Here is a 12,604-nt window from a genome sequence, read left to right as displayed (position 1 = left end):
CGCGGAGGACTCCCCAGCCGGCCCCGCCCCTCCTCCCCGGCCCCGCCCCCGGCGTGGCCCCGCCCCCAGGCGGAGCCGGCGCCCGGAGCCGCCGCTGGAGAGCAGGCAGCGGGACCCCAGCGCCAGAGGAGGCGGCCGGGCGGGAGCCCCAGAGGTACCGGCGGGAGCGGGGGAGCGGCGGCACCGTGTCGGGCCGGACAGGGGAGGAGGTGGCCTGCCGGTCAGCCAGGGTGGTGTGTGGGTGGTAGGGGGTCCTCGCTGAGTTCGCCGCCTGCACCCTCCCGACCTCCCACTGGGCTTTAGTCCCAAGTCAGCACGTCCAGTACCCTGCCTCTGACTGGTGCCGCCCCCACCTCCTTTGCGTGGACAGCCTGGCCCGGCCTGTGGTGGGTGAGTGAGTGGATGCGGCGGTTCCCGGCTCCTCTCAGAGGAGCTGGCGACTGTCCGGCTGCCTGCTGGCTGTGTGCTGGCAGTGTGCCGGGCACCCCCTGTTCTGGAGCTCCCCTTCTCCCCGGGCGGCCTCCGACCCAGCTTTTGCACACCTCCCCCCAGTCCCGCGCCTGGCCTGGGAGGAAACATCTGTCGCGCCCCCTGGCAGCAGAAGTAGGGTCATGACCTCCAGATGTGCTGGGAAGCGTCCAGAGCCTCCTCCTGGGGCAGCCAGGCCTTCCGGATCTGTGGGAGCGGGCCGGCCCCCTCCTCGCCAGTGACACAGGCCGCAAGGAATGTCCTGGCCTCAATGGACCCTGTGTGAAGCTGCCGGGTGGGGGGCAGAGCCCAAGAACACCCCTCAAGGCAGGGCCAGAGCCCAGCCGGCACTGGGCCAGAGCAAGAAGCAGCCCCCAACTGTGCACACGCAGATACACAGAGCTCAACCTGCACGGAGCGGGGGCCTGCACAGACCCCTGCCTCATGTCCCCTCCCACCCCATCACACACACTTCACACACACACACCACAGCCCAGGCCCCGGAGCTTGGCCCATGGAGCCAGGGCCTGCATCTGCCACCATACGCTTAACACATGGCCAGCTTCGCTTGCTTTCCCTTGCTTGCAGTCTCCTGGCAGGGTTGGAAAGGGACAGGAAGGGTTAGTTAACCCCATTTTGGAGATGGGAGAACAGAAAATCAGGGTCAGCGTCAAGAACTTCATCCTAGGAGAAGCTAAGGGAGGAGGCACTCTGAGCTCTCTGAGGCCTGCCCTGGCTTGGTTCTGGAGCTCTAGCTGAGGGGTGCAGAGCGTCTGCCCCCACCCCCTCCTAGCCTAGCCCCACACAGCCCTAGCTGACGCATGAAAACCCGTCAGCAGGTGTCTGCACCCCGAGTGGGTCACCCACAGCCCTGCCCCAGCCGCCCACTCCATCCTGGGTTCATCTGAGGGTGGCCGCCTCACGTTCTCACACCACCCTTTCTTTACACCTGCCCCTGGTCTCGACACGTTTCCGCGCTTAGCAGGTCCCTGGGGCCTTCGGTGTCTCTTACATCCTGTGAGCCCTCAAGCCTTAGCCCAGCCCCCCACCTGCCCCACACCTACTCACACAGAGCTCGGAGTGGGGAGGTATTGCACCGCTTAGGCCCTGCAGACTGACAGGCCCAGGTTCAAATCCTAGCTGATACAGAGTTGCTTTGGGCAAGAGCAGTCCTTTATGGGGACCTCGGTTTGATTGTCATGTGGGGTTCAGAATGCCCTGTCAGCCTCAATGTGGCCAGGTAGGCCGAAGTCCCCATGGGTCCCAGTTCCAGCAGAAGGGCCTGGTCACCAGGACTCCCTCCCCTCCCCCCAGGCATGGCCACAGAAGCCTACAGGAGGGTGAGCCCAGACCTGTCCATCAGGTTGGGGTGACTGAGGTCCCATGACTGAGCTGGTGTGACCCCAGCACCTTCCTCAGGATGTGGGGCCGGGCAGGGCGCTGGGCCCAGAGCTGGGGCCACTTCCTGCACTGAAGGAAGTCCTCTTGCCGTCCCTGCTGACCTGCCACTGCCCCCTGGGAACCCCTGCGTCCTTGAGGTATCGAGGCCTTGAGGGCCAGGGCCTTGAGACCCAGCCACTGGGTGCTTAGTTCCTCTGGGATGCTGGAGGAAGTGGGAGGAGCAGGGAGGAAGGTCTCTGGGGACAGGACGTCCTCCCTTTGTCAAGTGGGCAGGACTCAGACACCAGTGGCCCCATGGGTTTCCCGTCCCAGTGGAGACAAATCATCTGTCTGGTTGGGCCAGGTCTTGGTGGGGACCCTCAACCTGGGCCCAGACCACAGCCAAGGTGTGTGAGTGAGAGCTGGGGAACCCTGGCGGCCCCAGGGCGGCCCGGAGCTCCCAGACCCTCAGGGCCAAGGTCGCGACAACCCAGCCCCTGGGCCTGCCCAGAGCTGAGCTGGAGGAGGGGGCTGAAACCTCAGCCCCAGGCAGACGAGGAAGTGGCCAGGAAAGCGGAAGCGGCTTTGATGGTCGCGGAGGAGGCCGGAAGCCAACCCGCGTGGGGAGGACCAGGCTGGGGGCTGGGTTCCTGTTTTCTCCCCAGGCCCCTCTCAGCAGCCCACTCCTCCCTCAGGGCAGGAACCTGCCTGCCGGCTGGGCACCAACCACCCACGCCCGCCAATGCGGCCCGGCACCCGGAGAGCCAGGTCCCCAGGTCCGAGGCGCGCCCATGTGGGCCGGCGATGGCGCGGGGAGCCCTCGGCGGGGCCCGGCCCCTGCGCCCACCGATGACCTCTTCGCCCGCAAGCTGCGCCAGCCGGCCCGGCCCCCGCTGACGCCGCACACCTTCGAGCCCAGGCCGACCCGGGGCCCGCTCATACGCAGCGGCAGCGATGCAGGCGAGGCCCGGCCCCCGACGCCCGCCAGCCCTCGCGCCCGCGCCCACAGCCACGAGGAGGCCAGCCGCCCCGCCGCGCCCCCGGCCCGGTTCTTCTCCGACCCGCTGGCACTCCTGGGCCTGCCGGCCGAGGAGCCGGAGCCTGAGTTCCCGCCGGTGCCTGAGCCGCGCTGCTTCGCCCACTACGACGTGCAGAGCCTGCTCTTTGACTGGTCTCCGAGGCCCCGGGGGCCAGGGGCACAGGCGGAGGCCTGCTCTGGGACCCCGGCCGCGGCTGAGGACCAGACTGCCAGCTCGGACCTGCTGCTCGAGGCGCCTGGCTTTGTGAGCGAGCTCGGGGGCGAAGGCGAGTTGGGCCTGGGGGGACCGGTGTCTCCACCTGTGCCGCCGTCACTGCCCAACGCGGCCGTGTCTGTCCTGGAGGAGCCGCAGAACCGAACCTCCGCCTACAGCCTGGAGCACGCAGACCTGGGCGCCGGCTACTACCGCAAGTACTTCTATGGCAAAGGTGAGGGTCACCTGCAGCGCGCTGTCCTTTCTGTCGAGTCCCTGGCTATGTGAAGGGTCAGGTTCTGTCTCTCAGTCAAGGATGCCCAGCTCTAACCACCTCCCTGCGGCCAAGCCAAGCCTCCACTCACAGCCAGACATATTCCTCTGCCTCCCTCGGGTTCATTGTACTCCTCTGGGCTGGGGAAAGATTTCCTAGGGCCATTGCTGGGAGCTGAAATCTGAACCCCTGCACTCGGGTACCTTGTCATCATCAGTGTTCACAAGGGAGAGCCCCGGCTCTTCTGGGGAAGAATGCTGGGCAAGGCCACACAGGATCTAGGCTTTGGAGCAGGGAGGCACAGCGCCCTGGATCTGGGGCAAGATATATGGGCGAGGCTTAGGGCCCAAGTGTATAGCAGGTGCGGACAGGAGACAGGATTTGGCTTGGTAAAATGTGGGCAGGCCTGAGGAGGGGATGATCCGAGCTAGCCTGATGGGACCTGAGAGGGGGACTTGGTGATGGGTGTGGTCGAGCAAGGGTGGGACTGCTGAGGGGCGAGGCTGGTCATCTGCCTCCTGCTCCCGGCAGAACACCAGAACTTCTTCGGACTGGACGAGGCGCTGGGCCCGGTGGCAGTGAGCCTGCGGCGGGAGGAGAAGGAGAGCAGCGGAGGGGGCACTCTGCACAGCTACCGCGTCATCGTACGGACCACGCAGGTGGGCCGAGGTCCTGGGAGCTAGGCCGTGGATTGCCCCTGGAGCCGCCTGCGTGTATCCTGAGTGCCCCTACGTCCCCTCCTTAGCTCCGGACCCTCCGAGGCACCATCTCAGAGGACGCACTGCCGCAAGGGCCCCCTCGAGGCCTGTCCCCGCGGAAGCTTCTAGAGCATGTGGCACCGCGACTGAGCCCCACCTGCCTGCGCCTGGGCTCAGCTTCACCCAAGGTGCCTCGCACGCTGCTCACGCTGGACGAGCAAGTGGTGAGTGGGCAGGGGACACCGTCGTCCTAGAGCTAGACCTGATCTGAACCCAGTCTGCCTAGCTCCCAGCCACCCAGCCTTGACCCTGATCCTGAGCTGGACGGGGACCCCAGGAGAGCTAGCTTTTCAAAAGGAGGGCATGAGAGGTCATCTGGAACCTTGCCTCTCAAAACCAGCAGCATCCACATCATCTGGGGGCTTGTTAGAAAGGCAGGTTCTGGGTCCTACCCCAGACCTACTGACTCAGGCCCTGCACGTGAAGAGATCCTGAGATAATTCCCATGTGCCTGTCAGCTGAGGAGCACTGGTCTGATTGCCACCCCCTCTTCTTGCAAGTCCCTCTCATTCTTTGTCAGTTTGCCCTGCAAGGCCCTGCTGGGTCTCCTGCTAGTTTGGGCACTCACTCCTTCCACTGTGGGCCCACTCAAGCCAGCTGGAAGTCCATCCCTACCCTGTGCTGAAAGCTACTACTCACTGGCCCTGACTTTCCTCCTCGGTCATTCAGTCTGTCAGTCACTCAACAAATATTTCCTTACCCCTTGGTACCAGGCTCCAGACTGGATGCTAGACAACCAGGTTCTGTCCTCAAGTAGCTCACAGCCAGGTGGGGGAAAGACCCACAGAGAATCATGGATAATGATGAGCAGGATAATAGTGAAAGGGGAATGCTGAGGGCTCTGGGGCACCAGGGTAGGGCTGACTGCCTTCCTTGGCCAGGAGGTTACCATCACGGAGGAAATGCAAGAGCTCAAACCAGGAAGGGCAGGCATGTTCTGGGCAGAAGGAACAACCTGGGTGAAGCTTAGAGACTAAGAACTGTTGCATCAGGGCCCTGTGGGCAGTTCAGTGTGGCTGGAGTGGGGCTAGGGGGGACAAGGTGGCAAAGGCTGGCCTTTGGTCCCCAGGGCACTGTGGAGCCATGGAAGATCTGAGAGGTCAAGCAGCCCTCTGGCTGCAGTGTGGGGGTAAGACTAGAGGCCAGGCTGAAGGCTGTTGCAGTCATCCAAGCCAGGCCTGGTGGTGACAATGGCAGAGGTGAAGAGGCAGAAGTCCAGGGACAGAGTGGATGGTGGGGGTGTTGTGAGATTCTCCTCCTTCTTGGCCCTTGGGAGTGGTATTTTTGTGGAGCCAGGGACCCTGGAGGATGGGCGGGAGGGAAGAGTCACAGGGAGGAGGTGAGGTGCCAGGTGCTAGAAGGACATCCGTGCAGCTGCAGCCGGGAAAGGGGCTGGGTGGGAGGCTGAGATGGGGGTGTCGTCCATGGAGATGGCTGCTTTGGCCACCAAGGGCAAAGACCAAGAGTGGAGAAGAGGCCCGGACACAAAGGGGGCGGTCCCTGGGGGTCACAGGCCAAGTGAAGATCCTGTTGTCCCAAGTGCCAACTATGGTGAGAGTATGCCAGGGTGAGGCCATGCCCGTGGTCATTAAGAGGGGCTCAGGGTTTAAAAGTTGGGGTGGAAGTGTGGGGCTCTAGGGGTTAGGAGGGATGAAAATGGGGACTGTGGGTGTAGACAGGCTTACTGTGAAGGGAGGTGGGAGCTGGAGGGCCCTGGGCTTGTTGGCACGGTGGCAGGGTGCCCTGAGCTGTGCACAGTTAAGCCCAGATGCAAAGGAGCCAGAGGGGCTGGGAACAGAGGGTGAGAGGTGGTGCGGGGCTCCAGAGGCTGGAGTCGAGGTGCCTGGGACTCCAGGGAGGGGGAGACAGGCTGGCCTTGGGCTAAGGAGGATGACCGTGTGGACGCTGATTGGGATCGAGCACCCTCTGTGCAGGGTCCTTTCCATGAATCATGTCCTCTGTGGTCCCATGACAACCAGCCCCATCCTGGTTCCTTCCCACCTTGCCCTCCTCTGCCCTCCTGAGCGCCGGGAACAGGAGAGACTGGACCCTCTTGAGAGGGTCGTGGCTTAGAGAGGGCGGAGGCAGTCCCACCCCTAGGCCAGTGTCCCGTCTGCCCCAAGGCCCCCAGGGTGTTGCTGGGAGACAGGCCTGAGCCTTCCGCCCGTGCCCTCCCCCCACAGCTGAGCTTCCAGCGCAAGGTGGGCATTCTGTACTGCCGGGCAGGCCAGGGCTCGGAGGAGGAGATGTACAACAACCAGGAGGCAGGACCAGCCTTCATGCAGTTCCTCACCCTGCTGGGCGACGTGGTGCGGCTCAAAGGCTTTGAGAGCTACCGGGCCCAGCTGGACACCAAAAGTGAGGCCCAGGGGGTCAGGGTGGGGTGGGGTGGGCAGAGACCCGTGCTGAAGGGCAGGCTGCCTTGGCAAGAACTAGCTGCCGGTTCAGTTTTCTGTCCCATCTTGTCCTAGGGCTGGGGCCAGGGGTGGAGGGTTCTCCGGGTAGGCCCAGGACATGCATCGGGGGTTGCAAAGGCTGGGAGGAGGGGGCTAGGACTGTCCCCCAAAGTGCCGGTGCACTACTGCCAGAGCTGGGCCATGGGGATTTGTGGGCACCACCTCCCCCCCAAACACAGCCCCAGCCCAGCCCCAGCCTGTCGTGTTGGAAGGCTCCCAGGGTTCCTGGGAGGTGACCTCCTGCCCGCCTTCTTCTCTCTCAGCTGCTCCACACATGCCGGTGCCTAGGCCAATATCTGTCCTCTCCTGGGACATCCGCCCCCGCCTCTCTTAGCAGACCGTTTCTCATTTCTGTCTTCATTCTGTCTCAGCATCCCAACCCCAGGCTGGATCCTGTGGTGGGAGGGAGTGGCAGGGGGGAGAGGAAAGGGGAGCAGACAAAGCTGAGGCCCTTGGAGCTCATGGCCTGGACCTTGGCTGGTGATGGGAAGTTGTCCACCTGCTGGCTGGGGGGGACAGAGGCTCCAGCCTGCAGGCAGGGACAGCAGGTCCAAGCTACCCAGATTTCCCTTGCTTTCCCTCGGTGTCCCCAACTCCCCGGCCACAGCGGATTCCACGGGCACGCACTCCCTCTACACCACGTACCAGGACCATGAGATCATGTTCCACGTATCTACGATGCTGCCGTACACTCCCAATAACCAACAGCAGGTGTGACAGGGGTTCTGGGGAACCAGAGAGGGGTGCTGCGTGGGCGGGACCTTGGCCCGAGCTCTGCTGACCCCCAGCTTCTCTCTCCCAGCTAGTGTGACTCCCCAAAGACAGACACCCCAGGCCTGCACCGGGGGGCCAGTGGGGGCCACTAGTGCCCAGGCTCTGCCTCGCTTGACTGAGCAGGGACATGGGGAAGCCCCTCTCATGCCCCTCGTCCTAACCCCCAGCTCCTGCGGAAGCGCCACATCGGCAACGACATTGTGACCATCGTGTTCCAGGAACCGGGCAGCAAGCCCTTCTGCCCCACCACCATCCGGTCGCACTTCCAGCACATATTCCTAGTGGTGCGGGCCGAGGCGCCCTGCACTCCGCACACCTCGTACAGGTGGGCGCCCCAGGGTTCCAGTTCTGCCAAGGGTGCCTCTTCTTGGACCTTCACTTTGCTCCTGACTACGGCCTCCCTCCCCATAGGGTGGCTGTGAGCCGCACCCAGGACACGCCGGCCTTTGGGCCAGCTCTGCCGCCTGGTGGAGGTCCCTTCGCGGCCAACGCCGACTTCCGGGCCCTCCTGCTGGCCAAGGCACTCAATGGCGAGCAGGCGGCAGGCCACGCACGCCAGTTCCACGCCATGGCCACGCGCACGCGCCAGCAGTACCTGCAGGACCTGGCCACCAACGAGGTGACTACCACATCACTGGACTCAGCGTCGCGCTTCGGCCTGCCTTCCCTGGGCGGGAGACGGCGGGCAGCCCCCCGGGGCCCAGGCACTGAGCTGCAGGCGGTGGGCGCGCTGGTGTGGGGCGTGCGCGCGGCGCCCGGGGCGCGGGGCGCAGCCGGAACCGAGGCGGGCGGCCCCGACGGCGCCGAGGTGCCCTGCCTGCTGGGCATCTCGGCAGAGGCGCTGGTGCTGGTGGCGCCGCGCGACGGCCGGGTCGTCTTCAACTGCGCCTGTCGCGACGTGCTGGCCTGGACCTTCTCGGATCAGCGGCTCGACCTGTACTACGGCCGCGGGGAGGCAATCACGCTGCGGTTCGACGGGCCCCCTGGCCAAGCAGTTGGCGAGGTCGTGGCGCGCCTGCAGGTGAGCCGCGGATTTTAGTTCGGGGCGCGGCAGGAAGGAGCCTGCTTTGGGACCCCTCGTTTCCGCCGCCTCTCCTGAGAAAGGGAGAGTCGGAGTGGCGGGGGCACACCCAGTCCGGGAGCCTGGCAGAGCTGGAACTGGGGGTCCCCAGGCCCTCTTCCGAGGGGTGGTTGCTAACGCCCACCACGGGGGTGGGAAAGGGTCCGTGTGACCTGGGACGTCCCGGGGCTGGCGCTGGGGCTGCGCGTCCTCTGGCAGCGCCGCTCACGCCCCGCCCCGCCCCAGCTGGTGAGCCGCGGCTGCGAGACCCGAGAGCTGGCGCTGCCCCGCGACGGCCAGGGCCGCCTGGGGTTCGAGGTGGACGCCGCCGGCTTCATCACGCACGTGGAGCGCTTCACGTTCGCGGAGACGACGGGGCTGCGGCCTGGGGCGCGCCTGCTGCGCGTGTGCAGCCAGACGCTGCCCAGCCTCGGCCCCGAGGCCGCTGCCCAGCTGCTGCGCTCGGCGCCCAAGGTCTGCGTCACCGTCCTGCCCCCCGACGACAGCGGCCGGCCCCGCAGGTCAGGGCGCCGGGATGCAGGGCGGTGGGAGGACCGGGCAGCTTGGCCACCGCGTCGCTTATGTCTACCCTGTCCCACTGGCGACAGGAATCTCTCGTGGAGGCCTTTTCCTTGAGAACACCACGTTTCTTAATTTAATCTCTCTGAACCGCACGTTCCTTATGCGTAGAAGGAAGCCAATTAAGCAGTATCTTTACTGCTAGAAAGAGGAAAGTGCAGCCCCACTAGCTTTCTCACAGACACCCTCACACACAGTATTGATTACCTGCTACTTTAAAGGAGGGACATGCAGACCTCTGTAAAGAGATGGAAAATATTTCAGGTTTTCTGGGCTATCTGGTTCCTGCTGCAGGTGCTCAGCTTCTCACAGGTGCTCAAAAGCATCCACAGATGTCACGTAAATGATGAGTGTGGACCCTAGCATTTGAATTTTATATGACTTTCACATGCCATTGATACAGTCTTTTTGTGTTTTTTTCCCAGCCATTTAAGATCGTAGAAACCAGTCCTTAGTGTTCAGTACTCCAGAAACAGGCACATCTGCTAAAAAAGAAAAAAAGCCAACAGGCTGGATTTGTGCCCAGGCAGTACTTTCTGGATCTCTACGCTGAGTGGTTTTCCCACGTTATTTAAACCCTCACAGCAAGCCAGGAGATCAGTAGTATCATCTCCATTTCACTGTTGGAGAAGTTGACATACAGAGTGATTTGCTCAGGATACGCGCGGGCAGCCCTGCGATTTGAACTGAGGTCCAGTGGACAGAAGAGCCTGGTGGGCTACAGCCCACGGGGTCGCAAAGAGGCGGACATGACTGAAGTGACTGAGCACACACGCACACACACGCCTGCAGGAACAATGGCCAGCAGCCAGGCAGACATCTTTCACTGTTGTCAGGCAGCTGGGAGTGCTCTCCTCCTGGAAGCGAGCCTCCGGCACAGCTGGGAGTGGGGCTGGTGGTGCTGGACACCCCGCCTGACCCCCTCTTCCCCCCGCAGGAGCTTCTCGGAGCTGTACATGCTGTCTCTGCAGGAGCCCAGCCGGCGGGGGGCTGCGGAGCCGGTGCAGGACGAGGCCCCTGCCGAGGCCCTACTGCCCGACACGAAGCAGCTGCTGCAAGTATGCCTGAATGACAGCGGTGGTCCTCCGGGGCCTGGGGACCTGGCAGAGGAGAGGACCGAGTTCCTGCACAGCCAGAACCCGCCGTCACCCTGCAGGTACCCCCTCAGCCTCCCCTGTCCTGCAGCCAGGGAGGCCTCTGCAAGCAGCGGCTGCGGACGGGCGCAGCTCCCAGTGCTGAGCCATCCCTGCCCTCGCAGCTCCCTGTCCGATGAGGCCCCCGTCCTGCCCAACACCACCCCGGACCTTCTCCTCGCCACCACGGCCAAGCCGGCAGCACCCAGTGTGGGCAGGGAGACACCCCCCGCTCAGGTGAGCAGAAGCAAGGCTCTGGAGCCCCACAAGTCGGGGTGGGCACAGTGGTCATGATGGCCATCCCCCATCTATACCCGCTTCCGCCCCTCCCACCCCACCCCAGGACGGGCCAGGCAGCCCTGGTGGCTGTGAGGACAAGGATGAACCGGCCCCAGAGCTGAGGGCCTCCTTTTTGCCACGAACCTTGTCTCTGAGGAACTCTATCAGCAAAAGTGAGTCTGCAGCGAGGGTGGGGTGGGGTCTAGGAGCAGAGTGGGAGGGGGCCTGGCCTGCGCTTCTCTGGCTGAGCCCACCCCCGCTGCCCACAGTCATGTCAGAGGCGGGCAGCGAGACCCTGGAAGACGAGTGGCAGTCCATCTCGGAGATCGCCTCCACTTGCAACATCATCCTGGAGTCCCTCTCCCGGGAGGGTGAGGCCACCAGGGTGTTCCGGGGGTAGGGGGTAGGAATCAGGGCCGGGGGAGCCAGAGTGGGGCACTCTCGCTTTACCTGCCCAGACGGTCCCTCTGTCCCCACAGGACAGCCCATCCCCAAGAGTGGAGACGCCAAGGGAACTCCAAAGTCTGATGCTGAGTAAGCCTCCCACCGACCTACCCTCACCCTACGCCCAGTGTTCGAGCCCACACATTAGCGGGCAGCTCTGTACACCTGAGTCAGTAGATGGGAGTTGGGCCCCTCTCACAACGGGTGGGTCTGGGGACCAGCCCGTGGTGTTGCCCACCCCCATCCGTGGTCCCACTGAGTCCTGACTTCCATGTCCTCAGGCCAGAACCCAGGAGCCTGTCCGAGAAGGTCTCTCACCTGGAGTCCATGCTCAGGAAGCTGCAGGACGACCTGCAGAAGGTGACACGGTGGCCGCGGGTCGTGGGGAATCACAGGGCTGCCCCGGGAGTGGGGCTGGGAGGCCAGCCCCCCTGACTCCTGCCTCCTCTCAACCCCCGCCCCCTCAGGAGAAGGCGGACAGGGCGGCCCTGGAGGAGGAGGTGCGGAGCCTGCGGCAAAATAACCGGCGGCTGCAGGCCGAGTCGGAGAGCGCGGCTGCCCGCCTGCTCCTGGCCTCCAAGCGGCTGGGCTCCCCGGCCCCCGACCTGGCCTGAGCCCTCAGGCAGGCCTCAGCCTGGCTGCCGATCTGCTGGAACCGCCCGGCCGCTCAGGGTCCCCTGGGCCGCACAAACGGGGCCCTCCTCAGGAACTCTCCCTGCGCGAGGCGCGTCGTAGCACTGCCCCACTCACAGTTGCCCTCACCCCACCCGTTTGTAAATATTCTGTGGAGAAAAGGGGACTTCAGGGAATAAAGAAGCCACTGCTCTTCGTGTCTACACAGGTGTTCACGACGTGATGGGGGAAGGGGTTTTGCTCTCATAGGCTCTGGCCAAGCTCCCAGGACTGGTTAGGGAAGCCACAAACCAGGGGCTTCTCTGAGGCTAGGCCATTCCTTGTCATCTGTCCCACAGTTTTTTGGTCTGTTGGGAAGCAGGTGGCCACACTCTGGACAGATTCTGCTTAATTGTAGGAGCCAGGCCCTTGCCCTGGAACCAAACCTGAGGGGCTGAGATCAGAGGCAGAGGGTGGACCTGCTGGGCAGGGGAGGGAAGGTGCTGACCACGTCCCCCTTTAAAGGCCCTGCCCCCACTATGGGAAGTCCTCTCCTCTCTGCAGACACTGAGCCCCCAAGCCTGGCACTCCTCAGTCACCTGGCCAGATCTTGCAGGGCCCAGTTCCAGAGGTAGGAGCTTCTCTGCCTTAGCAGCCTGAGAGATGTTTCCATGTCTCCGACTCACTTCCCTCCTCACCAGCCTCTGACCCCTTGTTTCTCACCAGGCTGAGCTCTTTCCCATGAGTGGCATCAGCAGGTCCAAACAGCCTAAACTCTTTGTTTTCGGGATCTGAGGCCCAGGCAGGGCACTGACTTGCCCAGCATCACACGCCTTGTCCAACCCTGCTGAGACCCAGGCCATCGACTTAGGCTTTTGCAGGATGAGCCAGGCTCTGAGAAGCAGTCAGGGGATTAGGCTTTGTGGAGCAGGTAATGTGAGTTTCAGAGGTTCACTGTCCTGTTCACCAGGTAGAGAAGTAACGGGTATCCTGGGTAGGACCAGTTGGGGGCCTACTGGACTGGAGTTGGCCTTTGCAGGGACCTAGGGTTAAGGAGGTTGGAGCTGAATCAGAAATGGCTGTGAATGGGGGTACTGGGGTTCCGAGCACTGGGTCCCAGCTCTCACCTGCTGGACTGTAGTGAGGAGTGCTCAC

The 12,604-nt window shown here is 63.7% G+C and overlaps 1 protein-coding gene across 3 annotated transcripts; it reads left to right on the top strand.

Annotated features, from left to right (window-relative positions):
* The first annotated feature begins 87 nt into the window (after positions 1-87).
* On the top strand, positions 88-11,673 carry SIPA1 (signal-induced proliferation-associated 1). 3 transcript variants are annotated; one of them, XM_081532334.1, is made up of 17 exons: positions 88-154; positions 2,544-3,315; positions 3,886-4,013; positions 4,100-4,276; positions 6,296-6,470; positions 7,176-7,279; positions 7,510-7,667; positions 7,754-7,961; positions 8,268-8,363; positions 8,649-8,923; positions 9,919-10,137; positions 10,240-10,351; positions 10,458-10,566; positions 10,663-10,764; positions 10,873-10,927; positions 11,119-11,197; positions 11,305-11,673. In XM_081532334.1, exons 2-17 carry the CDS (start codon positions 2,640-2,642, stop codon positions 11,449-11,451), a joined length of 2,820 nt encoding a protein of 939 aa, XP_081388460.1. In that variant the 5' UTR covers positions 88-154; positions 2,544-2,639; the 3' UTR covers positions 11,452-11,673. The 3 variants fall into 3 exon arrangements, with proteins under 3 accessions (XP_081388460.1, XP_081388459.1, XP_081388458.1); XM_081532333.1 differs by adding an exon at positions 304-390 and having other exon boundaries at positions 7,754-8,363; XM_081532332.1 differs by having other exon boundaries at positions 7,754-8,363.
* The last annotated feature ends 931 nt before the right edge of the window (positions 11,674-12,604 follow it).

Source organism: Giraffa tippelskirchi, chromosome 10 (genome assembly GCF_054371585.1).
Source record: "Giraffa tippelskirchi isolate mGirTip1 chromosome 10, T2T-mGirTip1v1.2.pri, whole genome shotgun sequence".
Classification (NCBI taxonomy): domain Eukaryota; kingdom Metazoa; phylum Chordata; class Mammalia; order Artiodactyla; family Giraffidae; genus Giraffa; species Giraffa tippelskirchi.
Note: the sequence above shows the minus strand (reverse complement) of the source record. Positions and strands in the feature narration are given on the sequence as shown.

Excerpts from the sequence above, each read along its gene's own strand:
- SIPA1 (XM_081532332.1), top strand. The coding sequence starts at position 2,640 with ATGTGGGCCGGCGATGGCGCGGGGAGCCCTCGGCGGGGCCCGGCCCCT. Across the intron at positions 8,364-8,648 it reads AGGTCGTGGCGCGCCTGCAG|CTGGTGAGCCGCGGCTGCGA; the intron begins GTGAGCCGCGGA and ends GCCCCGCCCCAG. Across the intron at positions 8,924-9,918 it reads GACAGCGGCCGGCCCCGCAG|GAGCTTCTCGGAGCTGTACA; the intron begins GTCAGGGCGCCG and ends TTCCCCCCGCAG.